This window comes from Microtus oregoni, unplaced genomic scaffold (genome assembly GCF_018167655.1).
Source record: "Microtus oregoni isolate MIOR12 unplaced genomic scaffold, Mior012 000019F_ref0000042, whole genome shotgun sequence".
Lineage (NCBI taxonomy): Eukaryota > Metazoa > Chordata > Mammalia > Rodentia > Cricetidae > Microtus > Microtus oregoni.
The window spans coordinates 7,631,301-7,657,429 of record NW_024543078.1 but is presented as its reverse complement, the minus strand read 5'-3'; the positions used below and the strand labels follow the sequence as shown (position 1 = coordinate 7,657,429).

Below are 26,129 nucleotides of genomic sequence, written 5' to 3'. Positions count from 1 at the left end.
ACATATGTACCAGGTACCTCTGAAAAATGTTGATGTATCCTAAACTTTTAATAAAAAGCAATAGTGTAAATAAGCACAGCTTTGTAATGCTTATTAAATTCTCACAACACCTTGTACTCTAATGTCAGGTGCTGATCATTGTTTGCAATGCATTTCTTTAAGAAAGAAGACAAGGAAACAATGCCATAATAGATGTCACAATTTCAATAATAGACATATGAGAGGCATGTTGTATAATTGTCCATCCACATAGTTTCATGCCCATCAAGTATCATATAAGGAATACACATTTATAAAGGATTTAGATTATGAACAAGACCTGTTATAAGCAAATCGCCCCTATTATTACTAGTAGTCTTCAAATCCTTGTAGTGAGGGACTTACTATAGTTTAATGAAAGGAACAATTTATGAGAGTCGGGGACCTTGTTTTCATGAGAAACCCTAATCCCTACACCACTTCTTCATGAGGCATAAAAATTTAGACCATGTGAATGCAATGTGAAAACCTTTTGTTTTTATTCTTCCTTTGATAGGTACATCATCTTCAAAGACACACAAATATCCAATACTCAAGAGGATCTTTATGAATGTAAGCAACATAATGAAACATTTGGATCTGATCCCTCTTTAAAAGTACATCAAAGAACTCATTTGGAAGTAAAAAACTATGAATATAATGAAAGAATTAAACGCTTTTCATGTCACAGTCTCGATCAAGTATGTAAAACTCATACCAGAGGAAAAACACATGGATATCCTCAATGTGATACAGCCATTGCACACACCAGTTATCTTCTAATACATGAAAGAACTTCCACTGGGGCAATACCTCATAAGTGTAATCAATGTGATAAAACCTTTGCACAGAAAAGTCGTCTTCTCAGACATGAAAGAATTCATACTGGAGAGAAACCCTATGAATGTAGTCAGTGTGCTAAAGCCTTTGGACATAAATGTGATCTTCAAGTACATGAAAGAACTCATACTGGAGAGAGACCCTATAGGTGTAATCACTGTGGTAAAGCCTTTGCCTATAAAAATCAACTTCAAGTACATGAAAGAATTCATACTGGAGAGAGACCCTATGGATGTAGTCACTGTGGTAAAACCTTTGCATATAAAAGTAATCTTAAGATACATGAAAGACGTCATACTGGAGAGAAACCATATGAATGTAACCAATGTGGTAAAGCCTTTGCATGTAAAAGTAATCTTCAAACTCACGAAAGAGGTCATACTGGTGAGAGGCCCTATGAATGTAGTCAGTGTGGTAAAGTCTTTGGACAGAAACGTGATCTTCAAATTCATGAAAGAAATCATACTGGAGAGAAATGTAATGTATGCAATCAATGTGGTAAAGCTTTTGCACAGAAGAGTCATCTTCTCAGTCATGAAAGAAGGCATAGTGGAGAGAAACCCTATGGATGTAATCACTGTGGTAAAGCCTTTGCATGTAAAAGTAATCTTAAAATACATGAAAGAAGTCATACTGGCGAGAGACCCTACACATGCAATCACTGTGGTAAAACCTTTGCATATAAAGTCAATCTTAAAAGACATGAAAGAAGTCATACTGGAAAGAGACCTTATGAATGTAATCACTGTGGTAAAACCTTTGCATGTAAAAGTGATCTTCAAATTCATGAAAGAAGTCATACTGGAGAGAAACCCTATGAATGTAGTCAATGTGGTAAATCCTTTACATGTAAAGGTAATCTTCACACACATGAAAGAAGTCATACCGGAGAGAAACCCTATGAGTGTAATCATTGTGGTAAAGCCTTTGCCTATAAAAGTAATCTTCAAACACATGAAAGAACTCATACTGGGGAGAGACCCTATGGATGTAATCACTGTGGTAAAACCTTTACACATAAAAGTCTTCTTAAAATACATGAAAGAAGTCATACTGGAGAGAAACCTCATGCATATAATTAATGTGATAAAGCTCTATAATATATTGTATTCCACAAATGTGGGATAATTTGAATAAAAAACCTAATTTGCAAATGAAAACAATATTTATGCTGTCATCCATTATGTTTGGGTAGTGTTACTTTATTCTGGGGACTAAATACTTGTTCTTCATATTTTCTAAGAATGCCAGAGAATTTTACCGGTGAGTAAATGTGATCACTGCTAAGCATGATGGCCAGAATTCATTTTCTGGGAGACCCACATTTCTCCTACAGGTTCTTCACTGCACTTGTGTTGTATGCACACTAACACACCAGCACATACGTAAATATTTTTGAAGCTGAAATCAGAGCCAGTGAGTTCACTCACCAGTTTAGGGCACTTAACTGCCAAGCATGACTACCCTGGTTTCATCTCTAGTACTCACATATCGGAACTAGAGACGAGATACCTGTAAATTGTCTTCTGACTGGCACGTGGACACCATGGCACTGTTGTTTATACACAGTAATTCTTTTTTATTTTTGGAGTCATTGTTTAGCAGTGAAGGCTTCATAGTCCTGAAACTCATTCTGTAGATAAGGCTGACCTCAGTCTCAGGGATATCCATGTTCCTCTGCTTCCCATGTGTAGGGCTTAAAGGTGTGCCAGCACCACCCAGCCAGAGTTAAAAATGTTTTAAAACAGGAATGATATTATCCTTTGAAATCAATTCATTGAAAAAATCCTAGAACCATTACTGTTTATTTAAAAAATATGATGCTTCTTGTTTAAATCTTATATTATCCTTGCATTGTCTGATTCAAAGTTGGGTCATTTAAAAAAAATCTCTCTTGGGTATAGTGTTTTGGTCTTATAATCCCAGAACTTGGAAAAGAAAGTCAAGAAGATCTGAGTTTTGAGGCCAGTTGGGTCAGATATTGTGTTCCAGGATGGCCATAGGTATAGAGAGAGATCTTGTCTCAAAAAAGGAATCTGATGTCTGCTTTACCCAAGAACCCAGGCTCAGTTCTCAGCACCCACTTCATTAATGACTTATGACAGCCAGTGAAAATGCTAATTTCATTTATGAATTCCTTCTTAGCCCCAGGATCTCCAAATGTTATTTCCAGTGTCATCAAAATCAAAATGTTTAGCATCTGATTGTGGAATAACCAATCTATTTAAAACTATAGAAGGAGAAATGGCATTGTACTGTCTTTACAAATTATCCTGAGAGGCAAAAATAATTCCAGTTATTTGAATTTCAAACAAGTGAGGCATTTGTGCATCATGTGTATTCTTCACTGCCTTCAAACTTATTTCTCCCATTAAATTGTCTCCTGTGGTGTTATAGCACTAGAGGATAAGCCTTTGCGATGGATTTATTTACAGGATAAAGGTCAGAAATTATTAACTAGCAAATGGGATCTTTATAACTTTGTTTATCTTCAACAAAATATCAGATTGCCGTACTATATGATGACATTATATTGAATGGATCAAGTGAGCAGGAGGTAGTAACCACACTGAACTCTTTAGTAACACATGCCCAGCAGAGGATGGGACATAAATCCAACCAAAATTCAAGGGCCTTCTACCTCATTAATGTTCTTAGAAGTCTAGTACTGTGTGACATGCAGTGATATTCCTGCTAAGGTGAAGGACAAGTTATTGCACTTGTACCCCTTCTACCACGAAGAAAGAAGCACAACACTTAATGTCTCTGTTTGGATTCTAGAGACAGCAAATTCCTCTCCTGGGCATGTTATTCCAGCCTATGTATCAAGTGACTCGGAAAGCTGCTACTATTGTGTGGGTCATGGAATAGGAAAAGGTTCTTCAACCGGTCCAGGGTGCGGTGCAGGATCTATCACTTGGATCTATCACTTGGATCATATGATCCAACAGGCTCTATGGTACTTGAAGTGTCAGTGGCAGATAGGGATGCTCTTAGGAGCCTTTGCTGATTCTCTACAGTTGAGTCATAGAACAGATCTTTGGGATGCTGGAATATGGCTCCACCATCTGTACACAAATGTTTGCTTTTAGAGACAGCTATTGGCCGGCTATTCAGCCTTAGTGAACACTGAACACTTGACAATGGGCCACCATGTTACCATCCAACCTGAGCTTCCTGTACATAAGAAGATGGGTATTATCTGCCCCATCAAACCATAAATTAGAACATTTGCAGCATCAATCCCTTATTAAATGGAAGTGATATATTTATGATTTGGCTGAGCATATCCTGAAGGCACAAGCAAGTTACATAGAAAGTTGCCTTAATGCCTTAGGTTTCTTGTCACATTACAATTCCCTCTGCTGCTAAGATGTGCTGTATAGACTGTGGAAGGTTGGTGGGGCCTGGAATGGTTGGGACCAGAGAGGGGGCCTGGAATGTTGGGTTGCTGCTGTGGGCACAGCGACAGGTTGGGAAGGGTAGTGTAAGTGGCTGGGGGATGAAACAGATTGGATCAGGTTGGAGACATAGATGGGTGTTAAAGTTTGGGGAACTTAGGAGGAGGATTAGAATAGGGGCATTCATCACATTGGGTGGAGCCACTACTGACAGGGGTAGATTGTACAGGGCCACATCCAAGAAAAGTCCAGCAGTGGACAGGGCAGAGGCTGGGAAAGGGAACCACAAGTGCTGAGGTGGGTAGAACCACGACAGGTGAAATGGGCTTGATAAGTTTGGCCAGGTCAACCCTGACAGCCAGAGCTTTACACAGGCATTTACAGGTGCATTTACAACACCTCTGGCACAGAGGATTCCCACAAACCCAAACACCCATGAAGACTTCTCCAAACACACATGCAAAGATGGCAACCATGCTGACACATGCATCACACATGCCCTACACATCAATATGCCACTCTCAGATACATACCATAAACATACTCCCATAGTTTGTAATATGTACAGTTAGAGACAGCAAGCTGGGACAGCCAATTCTGTGGCCTGATGCCAACACTAGCTACCTATGTTTGCTCCCCATATGATGGAAGGAAAGAACCAATTCTCAAGCAATTCTCTGGCTACCACCTCTGCACTGTGACATGTACAGCTACCTGCAAATACAAAAGAAATAAAATGTGTCAAAAATCTTTACAAGTACATAATTATACACACATTTACAGAGATATTATCTATTTGGGGAGGTACTAGGATTCAAACTGAGAACCTTGATAATGCATCTCTCCATTTGAGTTGCAGCCAGGAAGTACTGGGGCACATGGGAAGACACCCTACCAGGCATATGACCTAGCTGCAGAGGCAGCTACTGGAGCTTGCTTCCAGGCATGAGAAAAGAAGAGGAGATCTTACACATGAATTGCTCCTGCCACTATGCTCTCCTGAAGGTATTTCCACATCATGGGCACCTTTCTGCATATGAGGGCACTGTCCATTTGACAAAAAGGGGTTGGATCTCCTAAAACTTTGGAGTTACAGATGTGAGCCACCATGTGAATGCTGGAAACTGAACTGTGTTTTCTTCAAAAAGTACTAAAGTACTGAATCATCTCTCATCCCTTTTTATTTCTTTTAAGATTTAACTTACTATTCTTTTATTTGTGTCTCTATACCTACATAGTACTGTGCAAAAGTAAGATGGCAGCCTGTGGGACCTAGTTCTCTCAACCCGTGGGTCTTAAGGACCAAAGCTGTCATGCTTTGTCTACAAGCACCTTTACCTGCTGAACCATCCCATAACATCCACTGAGCCATGATCTTTCGTTAATCATTGTTCTGGGGGTGTTAGTTTTTAAAACAGGCTCTTGAAGTCCAGGCTGACCTTGGAATCATGACTTCTTAGCCCACTGGGACGACATGCCTTGTGCATGCAGAGCCATAAACATGTTGGGCCAGTACACACTATCTACCCAATGAGACCCATCTGAAATAAAAACACTTGGTAATACACAGGTACACACTGAGATTCTGTCTCAACAAACAAACAAAAAACAAAACCCTACAAATAAAAAAAATTTAAAGATCATGTATCTATTTTGAGAGGGTTTCTTTTTTCTTTTTTTATTGATTTTTATTGAGTTCTACATTTTTCTCTGCTCCCCACCCTCCCAGCCTCTTCCTGTTTTGGGAGCTCCTTCCACTCCTTCACCAATAGCCGCTGAGATACCAGCCCATTGGGGTATGGTCTCTCTCGCTTTAAAAAAGCGGCCACTTCCCTCCGCTTGCTCTCTGGCTTCCGGGTCCGCTTCCGGCGACTAGGCTCCCTTCCTGATTGTGCAGAGGGCTGTTGTCTGGGACGGTGATCTGTAAGTTTTTCCCCCTTAAATAAATAACCATTCTATTAATCATAATTCCAAACTGATGTGGGAGTGTTTGTGACTTGCGCCTTCATCTTCCCTCCCCTTCAACCCTCTCCCAAGGTCTCCATGCTCCCAATTTACTCAGAAGATCTTGTCTTTCTCTACTAACCTGTAGATTAGATCTATGTATGTCTCTCTTAGAGTCCTCATTGTTGTCTAGGTTCTCTGGAATTGTGATTTGTAGGCTGGTTTTCTTTTTCTTTTCCTTTTTCTTTTTTTTTTTTTGAGGGTTTATGGATAATCCAGGATTTATAAGGCAGATTATATTGTTTTGCAATACTAATTTGGTTTGAAATAACAAATAATTATTTAAGTGTATTGATTTCACCTCCCCAATTAAGTTCTAGACAAAGCAAAGAAGACTTAGTTATGATTACAGATCCAAATATGAATGTTATTTTTATAGACTGAATGTTTGTGTCCCTCTCAAATTCACATATGGAAATTTTTTTTCCATTCAAATATTTACACTTCCTTCCCTCCTCCCAATCCCCTCCCACTCCCTCACTTTCTCTCCTTCCTCCCCCTCCCTCCTTGAGAGAGGGCAGGGAACCCTGGTGGGTTGGTTATCTTTGATTTATGTTTAAGAACTACTTATGAGTGAGTACGTGTGATAATTAACTTTCTGGGTCTGGGTTACCTCACTCAAAATGATATTTTCTAGCTCCATCCATTTTCCTGCAAAATTCAAGATGTAGGGTTTTTTTTTTCTTCTGTGTTATACTCCATTGTGTAAATATACCACATTTTCCTTATCCTTTCTTTGGTTAAAGGATATTTAGATTGTTTCCAGGTGCTGGCTATGACAAACAATGCTGCTACGAACATAGTTGAGCACATGTCCTTGTGGCATGATTGAGCATCCTTTGGGTCGGAGCTTCATCACATCTGCCCTGGGGAGCAGCAGCATGGCGTCTGTCTGAGGCATCTTATCTCACTTCCTCTTCCTGCCAGAATTCTGTTCTGTTTACTCCACCCACCTATGTTCTAACCTATCAGGCCAAGCAGTTTCTTTATTAACCAATGACCTTCCTCCATCAGCTGTTGTTTTGTCTTGTTGATCATGTCCTTTGCTTTATGGAAGCTTTTCAGTTTCAGGAGGTCCCATTTATTTATTGTTTCTCCCAGTGTCTGTGCTGCTGGGGTTATATTTAGGAAGTGGTCTCCTGTGCTCAGGCATTCAAGTGTACTTCCCACTTTCTCTTCCATAAGGTTCAGTGTGGCTGGCTTTATGTTGAGGTCTTTGTTCCATTTGGACTTGAGTTTTGTTCATGGTTATAGATAAGGGTCTATTTTCATTCTTCTACATGTTGATATCCAGTTATACCAGCACCACTTGTTAAAAATGTTTTCTTTTTTCCATTTGATATTTTTTGCTCCTTTTTCAAAAATCAGATGTTCAAAAGTATGTAGATTAATATCCAGGTCTTCGATTTGGTTTCATTGGTCTTCCTGTCTGTTTTTATGGTAATACCAGGCTGTTTTCAGTACTATAGCTCTGTAGTAAAGTTTCAAGTCAGGCATTGTGATGCCTCCAGAAGTTCCTTTATTGTACAGGATTGTTTTGGTTATTCTGTGGAAGTTTTTTTTTTTGCTTTTCCATATGAAGTTGAGTATTGTTCTTTCTAATTTCTTTGAAGAATTTTGCTGGAATTTTGCTGGACATTGCATTGAATCTGTAGATTGCTTTTGGTAAGATTGCCATTTTTACTATGTTAATTCTACCTACCCAAGAGCATGGGAGGTCTTTTCACTTTCTTGTGTCTTCTTCAATTTCTTCAAAGATTTAAAGTTCTTGTCATAAAGGTCTTCCACTTATTTGGTTAGACTTACTCTTGAGATAATTTATACTATTTGTGGCTTTTATGATGTTTCACTGATTTCTTTCTCAGCCCATTTATTATCTATGTACAGGGGGCTCCTGATTTTTTTAGTTAATCTTGTATCCTGCTACATTACTGAAAGTGTTTATATTTTAGCTGAACTGTTTGTTTCTCAAATTGAGCTAACTTCTATAGTTGGCACCAAATTGTCAGGCTCAGGTCTTTAGCAGCTCTAGCCAGCCACCATTAGGCTCCACACCATTCGTTTGGGTATAGAATTCCTGTACAACAGCCCTGAGCCGCTAGCTGCAATCCTTCATATTTTTTCATTAAACGTCTCAGAGCTGCTCCAAGTCCTCAGGCACGTTGGCCACCTGCAACTGCACATCTGACTTGAGGGTCCAGTTTTCTGGCACTTGCTGAAGCTCAGGCAGGGTGTGGGCTTGCTTCCCTGGGGTCTCTGTTCAGCATTGCTTTCTTGCTTGCTTTGTGCTCATGTGGCTGCTGCCCAGTCAGGGACTTCCATGGAGTGTACAATCTGTGATTTATACTGAATAATTGTTTTTAATTTGAGCATATCTTCCATTATTTAACAATAAGATCAGATTGAAGCCAGCAACTCTTGTCACATTTGCCAGCTGTGATACCAACTGGCAAGTAATGGTTATTGCACCTACTCCAATCCAAACTCAACCACAGGTAGAATTATAATTTAAAATATAAATTTATATTTTAAAAGGGCAAGATGATAGACAATTTAACAATCTAAGACTTCAGTAGCTTTTTTCCTTATACCATGTATGATGTTATGCAGGTTTTATATGATTTTAACATTCCTACACCCCTCTATTTGATTCTGGGGATTAGCTTTATCCTTCATATTTCTTCCTTGAAAACGTGGTTTGATAATAGGGCCAGGAATGAGGCACTTTTAGAAATAATACAGTCTTTACAGACTGATAATGACCAACTAAAAGGGAAAGTCAGCATTCTGGACAATGATATAACCAATTTGGAAAACAAGACCAAGTTAATGACAGAGGGTGCTGAGACAATGTCTGAGAGAATTTGTACTGTTGACCATATTAATCAGACTCTATCAAATGGGTATGATAGATTGACTGATAGAATGTGTCTCCAGCAATGTAATATGTGTGCTATAAAGATTATGTCCAAGGATAAGACATTATTTCTACTGGACAGATTCACACCTTGGAATCCTCAATGAAGGCATTAGAACAGAACACTGGACAGGAGATCCAGACTTTACAAAAGGCAGTGGTAAAAAGATTTGAAAAGATTGAGGAATTTATCAAATTTAATGACCAGGTACAAAAGGTACAAAGACAAAATGTAGCCTCATCATTACATACCACATTCTGGGACAGCTTACCCAGAGTTCTACCTGCCTTTCTGGTGATATCATGAGAAAGAGCATCTGGCACTAAATATCCTAAGGTAGTCAAAGAATATACATTAGAATCCATACGTATGACTGATCTAAAAGAAATTAAATAAGCAATTGTATCATATGGAATACATATGGTCAAATGTGGGCTTCAAACAGCAAGGCAACACCACAAAATTGGATTCAATTAATCTCAGCAGTCCTTGAAAATGGACCTCAGTTGCTTTGGAAGTGTTATTGGAGGGAAGAAGTGAAAATTTTAGAGTAATAGGAAAAAGCAAAAAGACTTGAGATTTTCCAAGATCAAATTCTTGGCAAAGGACATTACTTTGATCTGTGGAAACGATGAACCCAGAAGATGTAGAAGAAAACAACTTTAAATGTATCTTTATGAAAATGATGGAAACCTTTTTTAAAAAAAAGTTAAAAAAGCTCCCCTAAAGAAATGAGCAGAGAAACAGAAAGCTGCAAAAAATTAATCAATCCCTCAAAGAAACCAAAGAAAACAAAGAAAAAGCAATCAAACAGGTAAAGGAAACAGTTCAAAACTTGAAGACTGAAATGGAGGTAATAAAGACAACACAAACCAAGGGAACTCAGGAAATGGAAAAATCTGGGTAAACAAACAGGAACTCCAGAGACAAGTATAACCAAGACAATACAGAGATAGAAGAAAAAAATCTCAGGTGCTGAAGATACTATTGAGGAAATAGAATCATTGTTCAAAGAAAACACTAAACCAACAAATTCTTAACACAAAACATTCAAGAAATCTGACACACCATGAAAAGACCAAATCTAAGAATAATAGGAGTAGAAAGAGAACAACTGCAGCTTAAAGGCACAGAAAATATATTCAACAAAATTATAGAAGAGAATTTTCCCAACCTAAAGAAGGATATCTCTATGAAGGTACAAGAAGCATATAGAACACCAAAGAGATTGGATCAAAAAAAAAAAAGCATTCCCTCACCATATAATAATCAAAACACAAAACATACAGAATAAAGAAAGAATATTAAGAGCTGCAAAGGAAAAAGTCAAGTAACATATAAAGGTAAACTTATCAGAATCACACCAGACTGTAACACCCGATTTTGTGTTACACCCTCAGTACAGTTCGCGTGCCACTGTACCGAACGCGAGTTGAGCAAGGGCCTGGAGATTGAAAGAACACACAGAGGGACCAGGGTCATTCAAAAGGAGACCAGCCTAATGCCAGTTTATTCAGAATTGGGGGGGGGGGTCCTTATCTACCTAACTGCTGCACAAGGATCTCCGCCCAGGCAGGTGGGAAATTACCATATTAACAATGGAGTAAATGCCCTGCAGCTAACCACCAGGCGGGGCAGGGAGAGCACAGAAACACACAGGAAGCTTAGTTAGCTGATCATAAACTGTCCCCGTGAATGCATCCCAGGAATAGGGGAGACCAGGGCCCTACACCAGACTTCTCAGTGAAAACCATGAAAGCCAGAGAAGATCCTGGATAGATGTGCTGCAAACACTAAGAGACCATGGATGGAAGCCCAGACTACTATATCCAGCAAAGCTTTCATTCCCCATTGATGGAGAAAACAAGATATTCAATGACAAAAATAGATTTAAACGATATATATCCACAAACCTAGCCTTACAGAAAGTACTAGAAGGAAAACCTCAACCCAAGGAAGCTAACTACACCCACAATTTCACAGACATCTGATAATCCCCACCAGCATAAACCAAAGAAGGGAAACACACAAACACTACTACAGAAAGATACCTGGAGTAAACAACCACTGGTCATTAATATCACTTAATATCAATGGTCTCAATTCACCTATAAAAAGACACAGGCTAAGAGAATGGATACAAAATAGAATCCAGCATTCTGCTGTTTACCAGAAACATACCACAACCTCAAAGACAGACACTACCTCAGAGGAAAGGAGTGGGAAAGATTTTCTAATCAAATGGACCTAAGAAACAAGTGGGTGGGGCTATCCTAATATCTAACAAAATTTATTTCAAACTACAATCAATCAGAAGAGATGGAGAAGGATACTTTATACTCATAACAGGAACAATTAATCAAGATGAAGTCTCAATCCTGAATATCTATGCCCATAATACAAGAGCACCCACATATGTAAAAGAAAAATTACTAAAACTTAAATCACACATCAAACCCCGCACAGTAATAGCAGGAGATTTCAACACTCCTCTCTCCACAATGGACAAGTCAACCAGACAGAAACTTAACAGAGAAATAAGAGAACTAACAGATGTAATGAATCAAATGGACCTAACAGACATCTATAGAACATTCCTCCCAAACAAAAAATAATATACCTTCTTCTCAGCATCTCATGGAACCTTCTCTAAAACTGAACATTCTTGGTAACAAAGCAAACATCCACAGATACAAAAAAAAAAAAATGGAGTAATCTACTGTGTCTTATCAGATTACCATCGTATAAAGTTAGAACTCAACAACATTACTACTCTTAGAAAGCCTACAAACTCATAGAAACTGAACAGTCAACTACTGAACCACCCCTGGGTCAAAGAAGAAATAAGGAAATTAAAGTCTTCCTTGAATTCAATGAAAGTGAAGGCACAACATATCCAAACCTATGGAACACTATGAAAGCAGTGCTAAGAGGAAAGTTCATAGCACTAAGTGCCCACATAAAGAAAACAGAGAAAGCTCACATCAGTGACCTAAAAGTACACCTAAAGATCTAGAACAAAAAGAAGCAGACTCACACAGGAAGAGTAAAAAACAAAAAAAAAAATCAAATTGAGGGCTGAAATCAACAAAATAGAAACAAAGAAAATGATACAAAGAATCAATGAAGCAAGAGCTGGTTCTTTGAGAAGATCAACAAGATTGGCAAACCCTTATCCAAACTAATAAAAAGGTAAAGAGAGAACATCCAAATTAACAAAATCAGAAATGAAAAGGGAGACATAACAACAGACACTGAATCATTAGGTCTTACTACAAAATCCTGTACTCCACAAAATTGGAAAATGTAAAAGAAATGGACAATTTTTTAGATAGATACCATATGCCAAAATTAAATCAAGACCAGGGGAGCAATTTAAATAAATCTATAAGCGGTGAGAAAATAGAAGCTGTTATCAAAAACCACCCAACCAAAACATGCCCAGGGCAAGATGGTTTTAGTGCAGAATTCTACCAGAACTTTCAAGAACTGATACCTATACTCCTCAAAGTGTTTCACATAAAAGAAACAAAAGGCTCATTGTCAAACTCTTTTTATGAAGCTACAGTTACCCTGACACCAAAACCACACAAAACTCAACCAAGAAAGAGATTTACCGACCAATCTCACTTATGAAAATCGGCGCAAAAACTCTCAATAAAATACTGGCAAACCGAATCCAAGAACTAATCAAAAATATCATCCATCATAATCAAGTAGGTTCCATCCCAGAGATGCAGAGCTGATTCAAAATATGAAAATCTATCACTGTAATCCATCATATAAATAAATGGAAAGAAAAAACCATATATCATTTCATTAGATGTTGAAAAAGCATTTGACAAAATTCAACACCCCTTCATGATAAAGATCTTGGAGAGATTAGGAATACAAGGATCATATCTAAATATAATAAAATCAATATACAGCAAGTCGACTGCTAACATCAAATTTAATGGAGTGAAACTCAAAGGGATTCCACTATAATCAGGAACAAGACAAACCTGTCTGGTCTCTTCATATCTCTTCAACATACTTCTTGAAGTTTTAGCAATAGAATAAGACAACTTAAGGAGATCAAAGGAATTCAAATTGGAAAGAAAGAAGTCAAACTCGTTATTTGGAGATGAAATGATAGTGTATGTAAGTGAACTCCTACAGTTGATAAATACCTTCAGTGAAGTAGCAAGATTCAAGATCAACTCAAAAAAATCAGTAGCCCTCCTATACACAAAGGATAAAGATGCTGAGATGAAAATCAGAGAAACATCACCTTTCACAATAGCCACAAATCACATAAAATATCTTGGGGTAACACTAACAAAGGATGTGAAAGACCTATTTGACAAGAACTTTAAGTCTTTGAAGAAAGAAATTTAAGAAGATACCAGAAAATGAAAAGATCTCCCATGCTCTTGGATAGGAAGGATCAACATAGTAAAAATGGCAATCTTACCAAAAGCAGTCTATAGATTCAATGCAATCCCTATCAAAATCCCAACACAATTCTTCACAGATCTTGAAAAAATAATAATCAACTTTATATGGAAAAACAAAAAACCCAGTATAGCCAAAACAATCCAATATAATAAAAGAACTGCCAGAGGCATTACCATCCCTAATATCAAGCTCTATTACAGAGATACAGTAATGAAAACAGCTTGATGTTGGCATAAAAAAGGAGATGTTGACCAATGGAATTGAATTGAAGACCTGGATATTAATCCACACACCTACAAACAAGCAATTTTTTACAAAGAGACAAAAATTATTATACAATGGAAAAAAGAAAGTATCTTCAACAAATGGTGCTGGCATAACTGAATGTCAACATGTAGAAGAATGAAAATAGATCCACATCTGTCGCCATGCACAAAACTCAAGTCCAAATGGGTTAAAAACCTCAATATAACTCCAACCACACTGAACCTGATGGAGGAGAAAGTGGGAAGTAGCCTTCAATGCATGGGCACAGGAGACCACTTCCTAAATATAACCCTGGTAGCACAGACAATAAGAGCAACAATAAATAAATGGGACCTTCTGAAACTGAGAAGCTTCTGTAGAGCAAAGGAAACAGTCAATAAGACAAAAAGGCAGCTTACTGAATGGGAAAAAAATCTTCACCAACCTCACATCAGACAAAGAAATGATCTCCAAAATATCTAAAGAACCCAAGGAATTAGACATTAATTAATTCTATATAATTCAATTTTAAAAAGTGGTGTGCTGAACTAAACAGAATTCTCAACAGAAGAATTTTGAATGGTCAAAAGATACTTAAGAACATGTTCAACTTCCTTGGCTATTAGGGAAATGCAAATAAAAACAAGTCTGAGATACCATCTTACACCTGTCAGAATGGCTAAAATCAAAAACACTAATGATAGCTTATGCAGGAGAGAATGTGGAGTAAGGGGAACACTCATCCATTGCTGGTGGGAATGCAAACTTGTGCAACCACTTTGGAAATCAGTGTGATGGTTTCTCAGAAAACTGGGAATCAACCTACCTCAGGATTCAGCAATGCCTTGGGAATATACCCAAGAGATGCTCAATCATACTACAAAAGCATTTGTTCAACTATGTTCATAGCAGCATTACTTGCAATAGCCAGAACCAGGAAGCAACCTAGATGTTCCTCAATGAAAGAATGGACAAAGAAAGTGTGATACATCTACACATTAGAGTACTATTCAGTGGTTAAAAAAATAATGACATCTTGAATTTTGCATGTAAAAATGGATGGAATTAGAAAGCACTATCCTGAATGAGGTAACCGAGCCACAAATGAACAGATATGGTATGTACTCACTCATATGTGGATACTAGAGGCATAAACAAAGGACATTGAGCCTATAGTTCATGATCCCAGAGAAACTAAGTAATAAGGTAAACCCAAAGAAAAACATATATAGACCCTTAAGGAAATTGGAATCAGACAAAAATTTGGGAGCATAAGGGTAGGGGGTAGAAGGAAGGGAAGAAGGGGGTTGAGGAGAAATTGAGGAATGGGATAAATGAGATGGAGGAAGGACAGATATGAGAGCAAGGAAAGAGATATCTTGATTGAGGGAGTCATTATGGAGTTAGCAAGAAACCTGGCTCTAGAATAATGCCCAAGAATCCACAGGGATGACTCCAGATAAGACCATAAGCAATAGAGGAGAGGGTGTCTGAACTGGCCTTACCCTGTAGTCAAATTGATGATTATTTTAAATATTACCATAGAACCTTCATCCAACAACAGATGGGAACAAAGACAATGACCCACATCAGAGCACTGGACTTAGCTCCCAAAATCCAGGAGTGAGAAGGAGTGAGAGTATGGGCAAGGAATTCAAGACCATTGGGTGGTTCATCCATTGAGACAGTTTGCTTGAGCTAATGGTAGCTCACCAACTCCAACTGGACTGGGAGTCAACTCTGAAGAGGTTTAACAGTTGGAGAAAACTAAGGGGCCACTGATAGTGACACTGGGATTTGTCTCTACCTCATGTACTGCCTTCTTGGGATCCTATTCTCTTTGGATGTAAACCTTGCTCAACCTAGATGTAGTAGGGAGGGCCTTGGACTTTCCACATGGTAGTGTGCATGACACTCTCTTAGGATTGGAGGGGGTGGGGTGGGAGGGTCTGTGGAGGGAGTGGGAGGGGAGTATGAAGAGGGGAGGGATTATGAATTTGGATTGATATTTTTTAAGTAATAAAATAATAAAAAAAAAGACTTAAGTAGTACCAGAGAATTAACAGTTGAAGTGGAAAAAGAATTGATGATTGTTGAGGAGAAATCACAGGAGGCACATGTGGATAGGGTGAATCCAAATCTTAACTGTATTCTAGTCATATTGCCTTCCAGAATTTGTCCCATGGAAATTTTAATGCAGAGGGATGATATTATCTTAAAATGGATCTTTTTTTTTACCACATAAACCAATTAAAAATTGAAAACTTATGTGAAAAAGTCTCTCAATTAAATGTAAAAGGTAAATTGAGACTTTGTCAATTAGCAGGTATAGACCCAGCAGAGATTATAGGGCCTTTTAAATTAAAAAGTTATGGGAAGACAATGAACCATGGCAAAGAGATTGTGCTAACTGTTTAGGAGAAATTAATAGCAACTCTCCCAAAAGTGATACACTTAACCTTAGAAAGATAACTTCTTGAATTCTTCCCTGAATTGTATGTGATGCCCCAATAACTGGAGCCCGTATATTTTATACTGATGCAAATGAATCAGGTAAGGCAAGTTACAAATCAGAAGAATTAAGTAAGGTGGAACAAAACCCTTATAATTCTGACCAATAGGCAGAATTATATGCTATTCTTATAATCTAATGGATTTTAAAGAATCTCTCAATATAGTTACTGATTCACAACATGCAAAAAGAGTTGTTGTACATATTGAAACTGCTGAATTTATACCAGATGATTCAGAAATGACTTCATCATTCATCCAGGTGAAAGACATAATCAGGAATAGGCTTTGTCCTATATACATAACACACATCCTATCCCATACGGGTCTGCCAGTTTCTCTATCACAAGGTAATGCAGAAATTGATCAATTATTGATTGGAAGTGTGTTGAAGGCTTCAGGATTTCATGAAAAACATGTCAATAGCAAAGGTTTAAAGAAAGCATTTTCTGTTGCATGGCAACAAGCTAAGGAGATTGTAAAGAGATGCCCTTCTTGCTCTTTCTATAACCAAATGCCATTGCCTGCAGGAAGTAACCCAAAGGGTACTCAATTGAATGAAATCTGGCAGATGAATTTGTTCTACTTTATGGAATTTGGAAAATTAAAATACGTGCACCACACCATAGACATGTATTCAGGTTTTCAGTGGGCAGCTGCCTTGAGTAACCATGCATTTATTAGAAGTTATAGCCATCATGGGTATACCTGCACAAATAAAGGCAGATAATGGTCCAGCATATGTATCTTATAAAATAAAACGGTTTTTTTTTTTGCTTATTATAATATAAAGCATATTAGGTATACCAAAGAATCCTACAGTTCAGACAGTTATAGAAAGATAAAAATGAACTATAAAGGATACACTAAACACACAGAAAGGGATGGAAAATACCCCCAGAAATAGATTACATAATGCTTTATTAACCTTGAATTTTCTTGATGCTAATGAGAAAGGAACAACAGCAGCAGAGAGATATTGGATAATGGAAGAAAACTTCTGAATAGAATCAACCAGTGTTTTTCAAGGATGTGTTGACCTTACAATGGAAACCAGGGGATGTGCTACATTGGGGAAGGGAAACACACAAAAGAAAAACTATGGATACTATCAAAAGCTCATCCACAATGGTGACAACAATACAGGTGGTAAGAAAACCATATAGGGTTGGGGCAGGACTCTGCTCTTATCTTTATAGGAAAATACATATCTTCAAAAATTTAAGAGACTCTGGATGTTTGGATGCTGACAGAAAGAAAAATAACTATCCAATAAGGATCATCAGGAAAAAGGAATATGCCCTATGAGGACAGGTGATCAAAACATATACATTTATACATATTTATGAATATAGAGAGCTGGTTTGAAGTTGGACAATGGCTCTGTCCTCTAAATCAAAGCATATTATTAAAAGGAACATTCAGAGTTTCTGTCTCATGTCAGTAGCCATCTGGTATGGAACAAGAGAGACTTCAGGAAAAATTTTACTTTCTCCATGCCTATTTTGTCTATATCATATACTTCATTGAATGTATGTGTTTATAAATAATGTTTAAGTTTTCCACGATGAACAATAGAGTTTTCTACAGATTCTTTCCTGCAGTAATCTTTGAAGTTTCCAGGAAGAAGATGGGGTCTCACAACAACAACTCCACCTGGTGATGCTGATGGTCCTGGTTTTGGGGTACCAGCTGCTGAAATGTTGCACCTTCTCGTGACATTATGGCCAGAACTCCAAATAAGAACTTTGGAAAAAACCCTATCAACTTCATGAAAATCATTTGCAACTATACTAGACAGTAATCTTGAAACTTAACTATCACTTTACTTTTACAGGATCCCATAAAAAGAACATCATCCCCATGACAGCTGGAAGAAATTCTAGAAATAACATCCCCTCTCCCAACAAAATTTGTCCTCAGGGTTGGGAACACCATTAAGGGATTGTTGATTGCCAGGCAGTGGTGGCGCACCCCTTTAATCCCAGCAATCACGAGGCAGAGGCAGGCAGACCTCTGTGAGTTCGAGGCCAGCCTGGTCTAGAAGAGCTAGTTCCAGGACAGGAACCAAAAGCTACAGAGAGACCCTATCTCGAAAAATCCAAAAAGGGGGGGGGGATTGTTGATTATTACTTGTATAAGGTAGAGGGTTGAGATGGAAATTATATAGTAATCTTATTCACAACTAATAATAATAGTGTGCAATGGAGTGAATACTTGTGAGCAATAATTTATGGATAATTTACATTGGTATAGTATTGTGTATATTGATACAGGTTCAAATTATATTTGTTATTTCTGTTTGCAAGATTTGTACACCTATGCAAATGTATACATCCGTGTTTCTACCTCTGTTTAGGACATTTTGTATATTGATACAACTTTTATGATATTTTTTTTGCTGCATTTTTCTGTTTATTGAAATTGGAGCTTACCCTAAGTTCCTGTCTTAAGGTTGCAGCTGCAAGAATGTGTCATTTATGGGCCAACAATCTAAGACATATTGCCTAGATGAAGAGAGGAAAAGAAAGCTCTAAAGAATAACATAGTGCGAAGAACAAACAACAACCCCCCTTTGAAATACAGCTTTTAAGATGAATGTGTCTTATCTCAAACTAGCAGCATTTTCCCTTTTCCCAGCGAACTCACGAGTTTCTCTGCGGTATTGTGTCATTTATGCTATATTTTTGTATTGCATTATATATTATTCTCACCTCTGATCAAGATACTTATATATTGTTCACATTTTGAGGTCATTATCCTCATTTGTAGCACATTTGTTGACTGGTTATTAATATTCTGACATGAAGTCTTAGTCTTTAAGTTATACAGGTATAAAATATTATTGCTCAGTAGTTGTTCATGTTTGATATATATATATATATATATATATATATATACTCAGATTAATTAGGTTCTTTAGATATATAGAGATTGAGTTCTTCCTAGATAGGTAATCTTCAAACACTTCAAGGATCTGTAGAACAAGGCATTTAGATAACTTAGGATTCTTGTGATATGAGACATGATTGCTCCTGACAGCACCAATCTATTCCTGAGAGAATATTGAGCACCAAAGACACTCCACTCAGAGTTTGTTTTCTTCTTGGCATAATTGGCCTTTGGACAAGGAACTTCCCATACCTCAGTCACTGACAAAGTATATGGTATCTGGACTGGATAAGCAAAACACAAGGAAAAGGACTGTCAAACCTTGCAAAGACAGGGAATGACGGTTCTGAAAATTTTCCTGCATCTGAAAATGGTCTGTCAGTTACACTGGGCCTTAGTCAAAGTTAGTTGCTTCAACATGGCTAATGAGACTTTGAGTGATTGCTCAGGTATCCAATTGTCTCCACTATATACTGCTCACTTTGGAAGCTGTTTGATTTCATGTCCTGCTACTCAAGTAATATTATCTCCCTTCTCAGGCCTTCAATGGGGTTGAAGATTAGTTATAGTTACCATCCTCTTATGGTTTATCCAAGCCTATTTCTGATGCAAGACTTAGACTCCTTGGAATAGAATGTTTATTAAAACATTTACCATGTATTCCTTGCTTAATATTGTTTATGTTGGTTGTAATTTTATACTTGATATCTGGTCTTGTTGTATATAGTTTTGTATTGGGTTTGGATATCTCTTATTTAGACCAAAGGAGAAAGTGATGGGGAATCTTTGCCAACAAATTTTCTTTAAATGGTGGGACCTAGTTAGGGTGTGGTTTTCTGAGACCCAGAGAAAAACAGCACATGGCCCAGGTGCTCTATGTATTTCCTCGCAGCACAGCTGAGCTTGGACTTCTCTTTCCTGTTTTGTGAGTTTTCCCCTTGTAATATAATTTTTTATCTTTTAGCTAGCTTGGTTATTTCCCAAATTAAGCCAACTTCTACAATGCTGTATTTTGTCAAAGGCTTTTTCAGCATCTAATGGGAAGATCGTGTGGCTTTTATTTTTCAGTTTGTTTATATGGTGAATTACACTGACAGATTTTGTATGTTGAACCATGCCTGCATCTCTGGGTTGAAGCCAACTTGATCATGGTGGATGATGGTTCTGATATGTTCTTGGAATTTATTTGTCTGTATTTTATTGAGTATATTTGCATTAATGTTCATGAGTGAGATTGGTCTGTAATTCTCTTTCTTAGTAATGTCTTTATGTTTTTTGGGTATCAGGTTAATTGTAGCTTCTTAAAAATGTTTGGCAATGTTCCTTCTGTTTCTATTGTGTGGAACAATTTGGGAGTATTGGTATTAGTTCTTCAAAAATCTTGTAGAATTCTGCCCTGAAACCATTTAACCCTGGGCTTTTTTTTTTTTTGGTTGGGAAACTTTTGATGATGGTTTCTTTTTTTTTTTTTTTTAGCAGTTATAGGTCAGTTTAATTATCTGACCTTAATTTAATTCTGGTAAGTGATATTTATCCAGAAAATTGTCTATTTCCTTTAACTTTTCCAATTTTGTAGAGTACAGTGTTTCAAAATATGACATGATGATTCTCTAGATTCCCTCAGTGTCTGTTGTTATATCCCCTTTTCCATTTCTGATTTTATTAATTTGGATATTCTCTCTCTGCCTTTTGGTTAGTTTGGATAAAGGTTTGTCTATTTTGATGATTTTCTCGAAGAACCAACTCTTTGTCTCATTGATTCTTTGTATTGTTTTCTTTGTTTCTATTTTGTTGATTTCAGCTCTCAATTTGATTATTTCTGCCAACAATTTTCCTTGGGTGAGTTTGCTTCTTTTTGTTCTAAAGTTTTCAAATGTGTTGATTCCCTAGTGTGTGATTTTTTCCAAATTCTTTATGTAGGCATTTAGTGCTATAAGCTTTCATCATAACATTGCTTTCATTGTATCCCATAAACTTGGGTACAGTGTGTGGTCATTTTCATTGAATTTTAGGAAGTCTTTAATTTCTTCCTTTATTTATTCCTTAACCCATTGATGATTCAGGTGTGCATTGTTTAATTTCCATCTGTTTGTGGGCTTTTCTAAAATTAGTGTTGCTGTTGAATTCTAATTTTAAGCCATGATGAACTGATAAGATACATTGGGTTGTTCCAATTTTTTTTATCTGTTGAGGTTTGTTTTGTTACCGAGTATGTGGTCAATTTTTGAGAAGATTCCATAAGATGCTGAGAAGAAGGTATATTCTTTTATGTTTGGATAAGATGTTCTGTAGATGTCTGTTAAGTCCATGTGAGTCATAACATCTGTTAGTTCCCTTATTTCTCTGTTAATTTTTTGTCTGACTGACCTGTCCTTTGGTGAGAGTGGGGTATTGAAGTCTCTCACTATTAGTGTGTGTGGTTTAATATATGATTTAAGCTTCTGTCATTCATTGTTGCCATTGAGAAGTCAGGTGTAATTCTGATAGGTCTGCCTTTATTTGTTACCTGGCCTTGTTCCTTTGCAGCACTTAATGTTCTTTTTTATTCTTTATGTTTTGTGTTTCGATTATTATGTGGTGAGGGGACTTTTTTTTGACCCAGTCTATTTGATTTTCTGTAAGCTTCTTGCATCTTCATAGGCATATCTCTTGTTAGGTTGGGAAAGTTTCCTTCTATGATTTTGTTAAATATATTATCTATGCTTTAGAGTTGAACTTCTCTTTCTTCTATTCCTATTATTCTTAGGTTTGGTTGTTTCATGCTGTCCCATATTTCTTGGATATTTTGTGTTGCTTTTATTAGATTTAATGTTTTCTTTTACTGGAGTAAATTTCCTCTATTGTATCTTCAGTGCTTGAGATTCTCTCTTCTGTCTTTTTTATTCCACTGTTTATGCTTGCATTTGTGGTTCCTGATTGTTTCTTATAATTTCTGTTTCTATAATTCCTTTATTATCCGTATTTAGATTTTCAAGTCTTAAATCATTTGTTTCATCTGTTTGTGTTGTGGGACCATGGTCTGTAGTCTGTCAGTTATATTTTAAATAAATGCTGATTGGCCAGTAGCTAAGCACGAAGTAGAGGCACGACAACCAGACAGGAAGTAGAGGTGGGTCAAGGAGAACAGGAGAATTCTGGGAGGAGGACACAATCTCAGCCTAGACACAGAAGAAGCATGATATGATGGCCTCGCTGAAAAAGGTACCAAGCCATGTGGATAACATATACTAGAATAATGGGCTAATATAATTTATAAGAGTTAATAAGAAGCCTGAGCTAATAAGCTAATCCATTTACAACTAATGTAAACCTCTGTGTGATTTCTTTGAGACTTAATAACTGTGGGAACCAGGCAGGACAGAATGTTTGATTTCTTTTTCTTGGTTTTCTTTAAGGTACTTGTTGATTTCCTTCAATTTTTTTGTTTGTGAGTCAATTTCCTCTGTTGTATCTTCAGCACTTGACATTGTCTCTTCCATCTCTTGTATTCTGGTTTTGGTTTATGGTTGTATTTGTGGGTTTTGATCCTTTTCTCATAATTTTTGTTTCCAGAATTTCCTTGGTTCAGGTTTTCTTTATCTTTATTTCAGTTTTCAAGTCTTGAATTGTTTCATCTGTTTGATTACTGTTTCTTGGTTTTCTTTAAGGGATTTGTTGATATCTTCCAAATTTTTGTCTGTCTTTTTCTCCATTTCCTTGAGGGAATTTTTCATTTCCTCTTTAAGGACCTCAAAAATTCTAAAGTTAATTTTTAGGTCATTTTCTTCTTCATCATCTATATTTGGGTGTTCAAGTCTTGCTGTCGTATAGCTACTAGTTGGTCTTGTGCTGCTCTTTGTGGTGTTGAGTGTATTCTTACTTTATCTACCAATCTTTTCCTCTTATTGGTGTAGTTGAGACTGTGTCTTTGGTCATCAATCTTCCAGGTGTCAATGAATCCAAGGTTCAAATGGTAGCTCCCCGTGCTGCAGTCAAGGCCACAGTTTCAGTTACCCTGGAGGCCACTCGGTGTTCCCAGAGGTCACTTGGCACTCCTGAGGGTTGCTCTGCAATCCTGGAGATCATTTGGGACTAGTCCTATGGAGGTCACTTCCTTGGGGCTGCTCCTGATGATGTCACTGACTTGGGCCTGCTCTGGCAGAGGTCATTGGCTCGGGCCTGTTCCCACAGATGTCCCTAGCTTGGGCCTGCTCCCTTGGAGGCCCCTGGCTTGGTCCCCATCCCAGAGAGGTCTCTGGCTCAGACCTGCTCCCTTTGCAGTTGCTACCTTGTATGTAGTGATGAGGCGAGCAGGCCTGCTTTTCATCCCACCCGGCTCCCACATGGCTAGCTTGGCCCTGGAAATAACAACACACGAACTGTATTCATTTAAACACTGCCTGGCCCATTAGTTCTAGCCTCTTATTGGGTAACTCTTACATCTTGATTAACCCATTTCTAATAATCTGTGTACCACCACGAAAAGGTAGCTTACCTGATGTGGGAGTGTCATATATCAATCTGTTGATTTCATTGGTTAAGCAATAAAGAAACTGCTTGGTCCTCATAGGTTAAAACATAGGCGGGAGGAGTAAACAGAACAGAAGGCTGGGAGAAAGAAGCTGAGTCAGGAGTCGCCATGATTCTCCCACTCCAGGCAGACGCAGGTTAAGATCATTCCTGGTAAGCCAGCTCGTGGGCTACAGCAGATTATTAGAAATGGGCTAGTCCAGGTGTGAGAGCTAGCCTAGAAGAGGCTAGATAGAAATGGGCCAAGCGGTGTTTAAAAGAATACAGTTTCTGTGTAATTATTTCGGGTAAAGCTAGCCGTGGGGGCGGCCGGGTACTGGGGATGCAGCCCTGCCGCTCCTATTTCAACACTTACCGGGAAGATTCTAACCACCATCTGTCTTGGGTAGGAGAAGCATGGCTTCTGCCTCATTGCCTTCTTCCTCCCAGCATTCTGTTCTGTCTTCCCCACCTACCGATGTTCTGACCTATCAGGCCAAGCAGTTTTCTTTATTAATTAACCAATTAAAGCAACAGATAGATAGAAGACCCTTCTACATTACTTGTACCTGCCTCTTCAGGTTTACAAGGGCCTGATCCAGCAGAGATAGCTGACTTAGGCCCTGTATGAAAGATTTCAACCATCACAGGTATTCTCAAAGACACAAAACAACTAATGGGAAAAAGGATATTAATGAATGTAAACAACATGATAAAACATTCATATCTGACTACTCCTTAAAACTACACCAAAAAACCTTGGTAGTAAGACCCTCTGACTATAATCAAAGTGATAAAGCCTTTCCATGTCACAGCCTTCATCAAGTACATAGAACTAATATTAGAGAAAAAAGCATGAATGTCATCAATGTGATAAAGCCATGGCACATCCCAGTTGTCTTCTAAAACAGGAAATAACTCATACTGGAGAACAACATTATAAATGTTATCAATGTGGAAAAGCCTTTTCAGAGAAGAGTACTCTTCATAGGCATGAAGGAAGTCATACTGGAGAGAAATGTTCTGGATGTAATCAAAGTGTTAAAACCTTTGCATATAAAACTCATCAGGGGCACAAAAGAAGTCATACTGGAGAGAAACTTCATGAATGTGATCAGCGTGGTAAAGCTCCCTTATACCTGCTCCTGTGGAGTTGCTGCCTCAGACCTGCTTAGGCAGAGGTTGCTATCTAAGGCCTGTTCCCTTAGGTGCCCCTGGCTTGGGCCTGCTGCCTCAGAGGTCCTTGGTTTGGGCCTGGTCCTGCAGAGGTCTCTGGCTTGGGTATGCCTCCCAGAGGTTCCTGACTGGCACCCAGTCCTGCAGAGGTCTCTGGCTTGGGTCTCTGTGTTTTCTTTATTGCCTCTATTTTAGTTTTCAAATCCTGAACTCTTTGCTTCACCTGTTTGTTTTTTCTTGGGTTTCTTTAAGAGATTTATTGATTTCTTTCAATGTTTTGTATGTCTTTTTTTTTAATTCCTCTTAAAGCATCTCTATTATCTTCATAAAGTTATATTGAAGGTCATTTTCTTCTGCTTCTTCTGTGTTAGAGTTTTCACATCTTCCTGTTGTAGGATCACTAGGTTCTTTGGTGTCCTATTGGTCTTTATGTTGTTGGATGTATTCTTATACTGCCATCTGCCCATCTCTTTCTGCAGTAGGTGCCATGTTTCAGGGGGGTCCCTCCTCCTTCAGTTGGTAAAGGTGAGGCCTGTGGCTTAGGTGATTGCTCTTCCTCCAGGTGCAGGTGGCTCCATGCCTCTAGTGGATGCTGACAAGGCTCTCTGGGGGTAATTTCTCAAGGGGCATTCTGGGCCAAGGCTCCAGTCTTTACAGATGTTGTGGGGGATGGTAGTGAGTGTGTTTATGCTGTTCAGGGTTTCTGGGGCTTGGTGGGTGCTGGTGGGGGAATGGGATGTTCCTTCCCAGGCAAGGCTCTAGAGAGCTGGGCCCTCCAAGTGGGGAACCCAGATGCTTATCGCTCCAGGAGCAGTCTAGACCAAGGCTCCGGTTCCTTTATTCCATTTCTTAAACTGTTTATCTCCTTGAACATAGGACTTAGCTACATTCTACTTTCTGGCGCTCCTTTTGCCTCAAATTGTACATTTTTAATTTTTTCTAGTTTCTTGTCATTGTAAATCTTCATTAGAATAGAAACTAGTAGCCACACAACAGAGTCTCTACCAGGATTTTTTTTTTTGATATTTCCTCTGCCAACAAAATTAATCTAGAAACTCTTCAATTAAGCCTCAGGCAGACTTTTCAGACAAGAGCAAAAAGCAGCTACTTTCTTCACCACAAGAATTTCACAAAAATGATCACTAGACAACATACTAAAACATACTAAAATTATTCTCATTTGAAATCTCTTGAG

At 38.0% G+C, this 26,129-nt stretch overlaps 1 protein-coding gene and 1 pseudogene across 1 annotated transcript; one reads left to right on the top strand and one right to left on the bottom strand.

Moving 5' to 3' along the window:
* Positions 1-26,129, bottom strand: part of LOC121459582 — a 91,965-nt pseudogene that overhangs the window by 60,744 nt on the left and 5,092 nt on the right.
* Positions 27-24,933, top strand: LOC121459327 (zinc finger protein 2 homolog). Its single transcript, XM_041668931.1, has 4 exons — positions 27-34; positions 536-1,928; positions 24,446-24,520; positions 24,670-24,933. Exons 1-4 carry the CDS (start codon positions 27-29, stop codon positions 24,931-24,933), a joined length of 1,740 nt encoding a protein of 579 aa, XP_041524865.1.

Coding starts and splice junctions, on each gene's coding strand:
- LOC121459327 (XM_041668931.1), top strand. Junction 1,929..24,445: donor ATACTGGAGAGAAACCTCAT/GCATATAATTAA, acceptor AATGGGAAAAAG/GATATTAATGAATGTAAACA. Junction 24,521..24,669: donor AACTACACCAAAAAACCTTG/GTAGTAAGACCC, acceptor CTTCTAAAACAG/GAAATAACTCATACTGGAGA.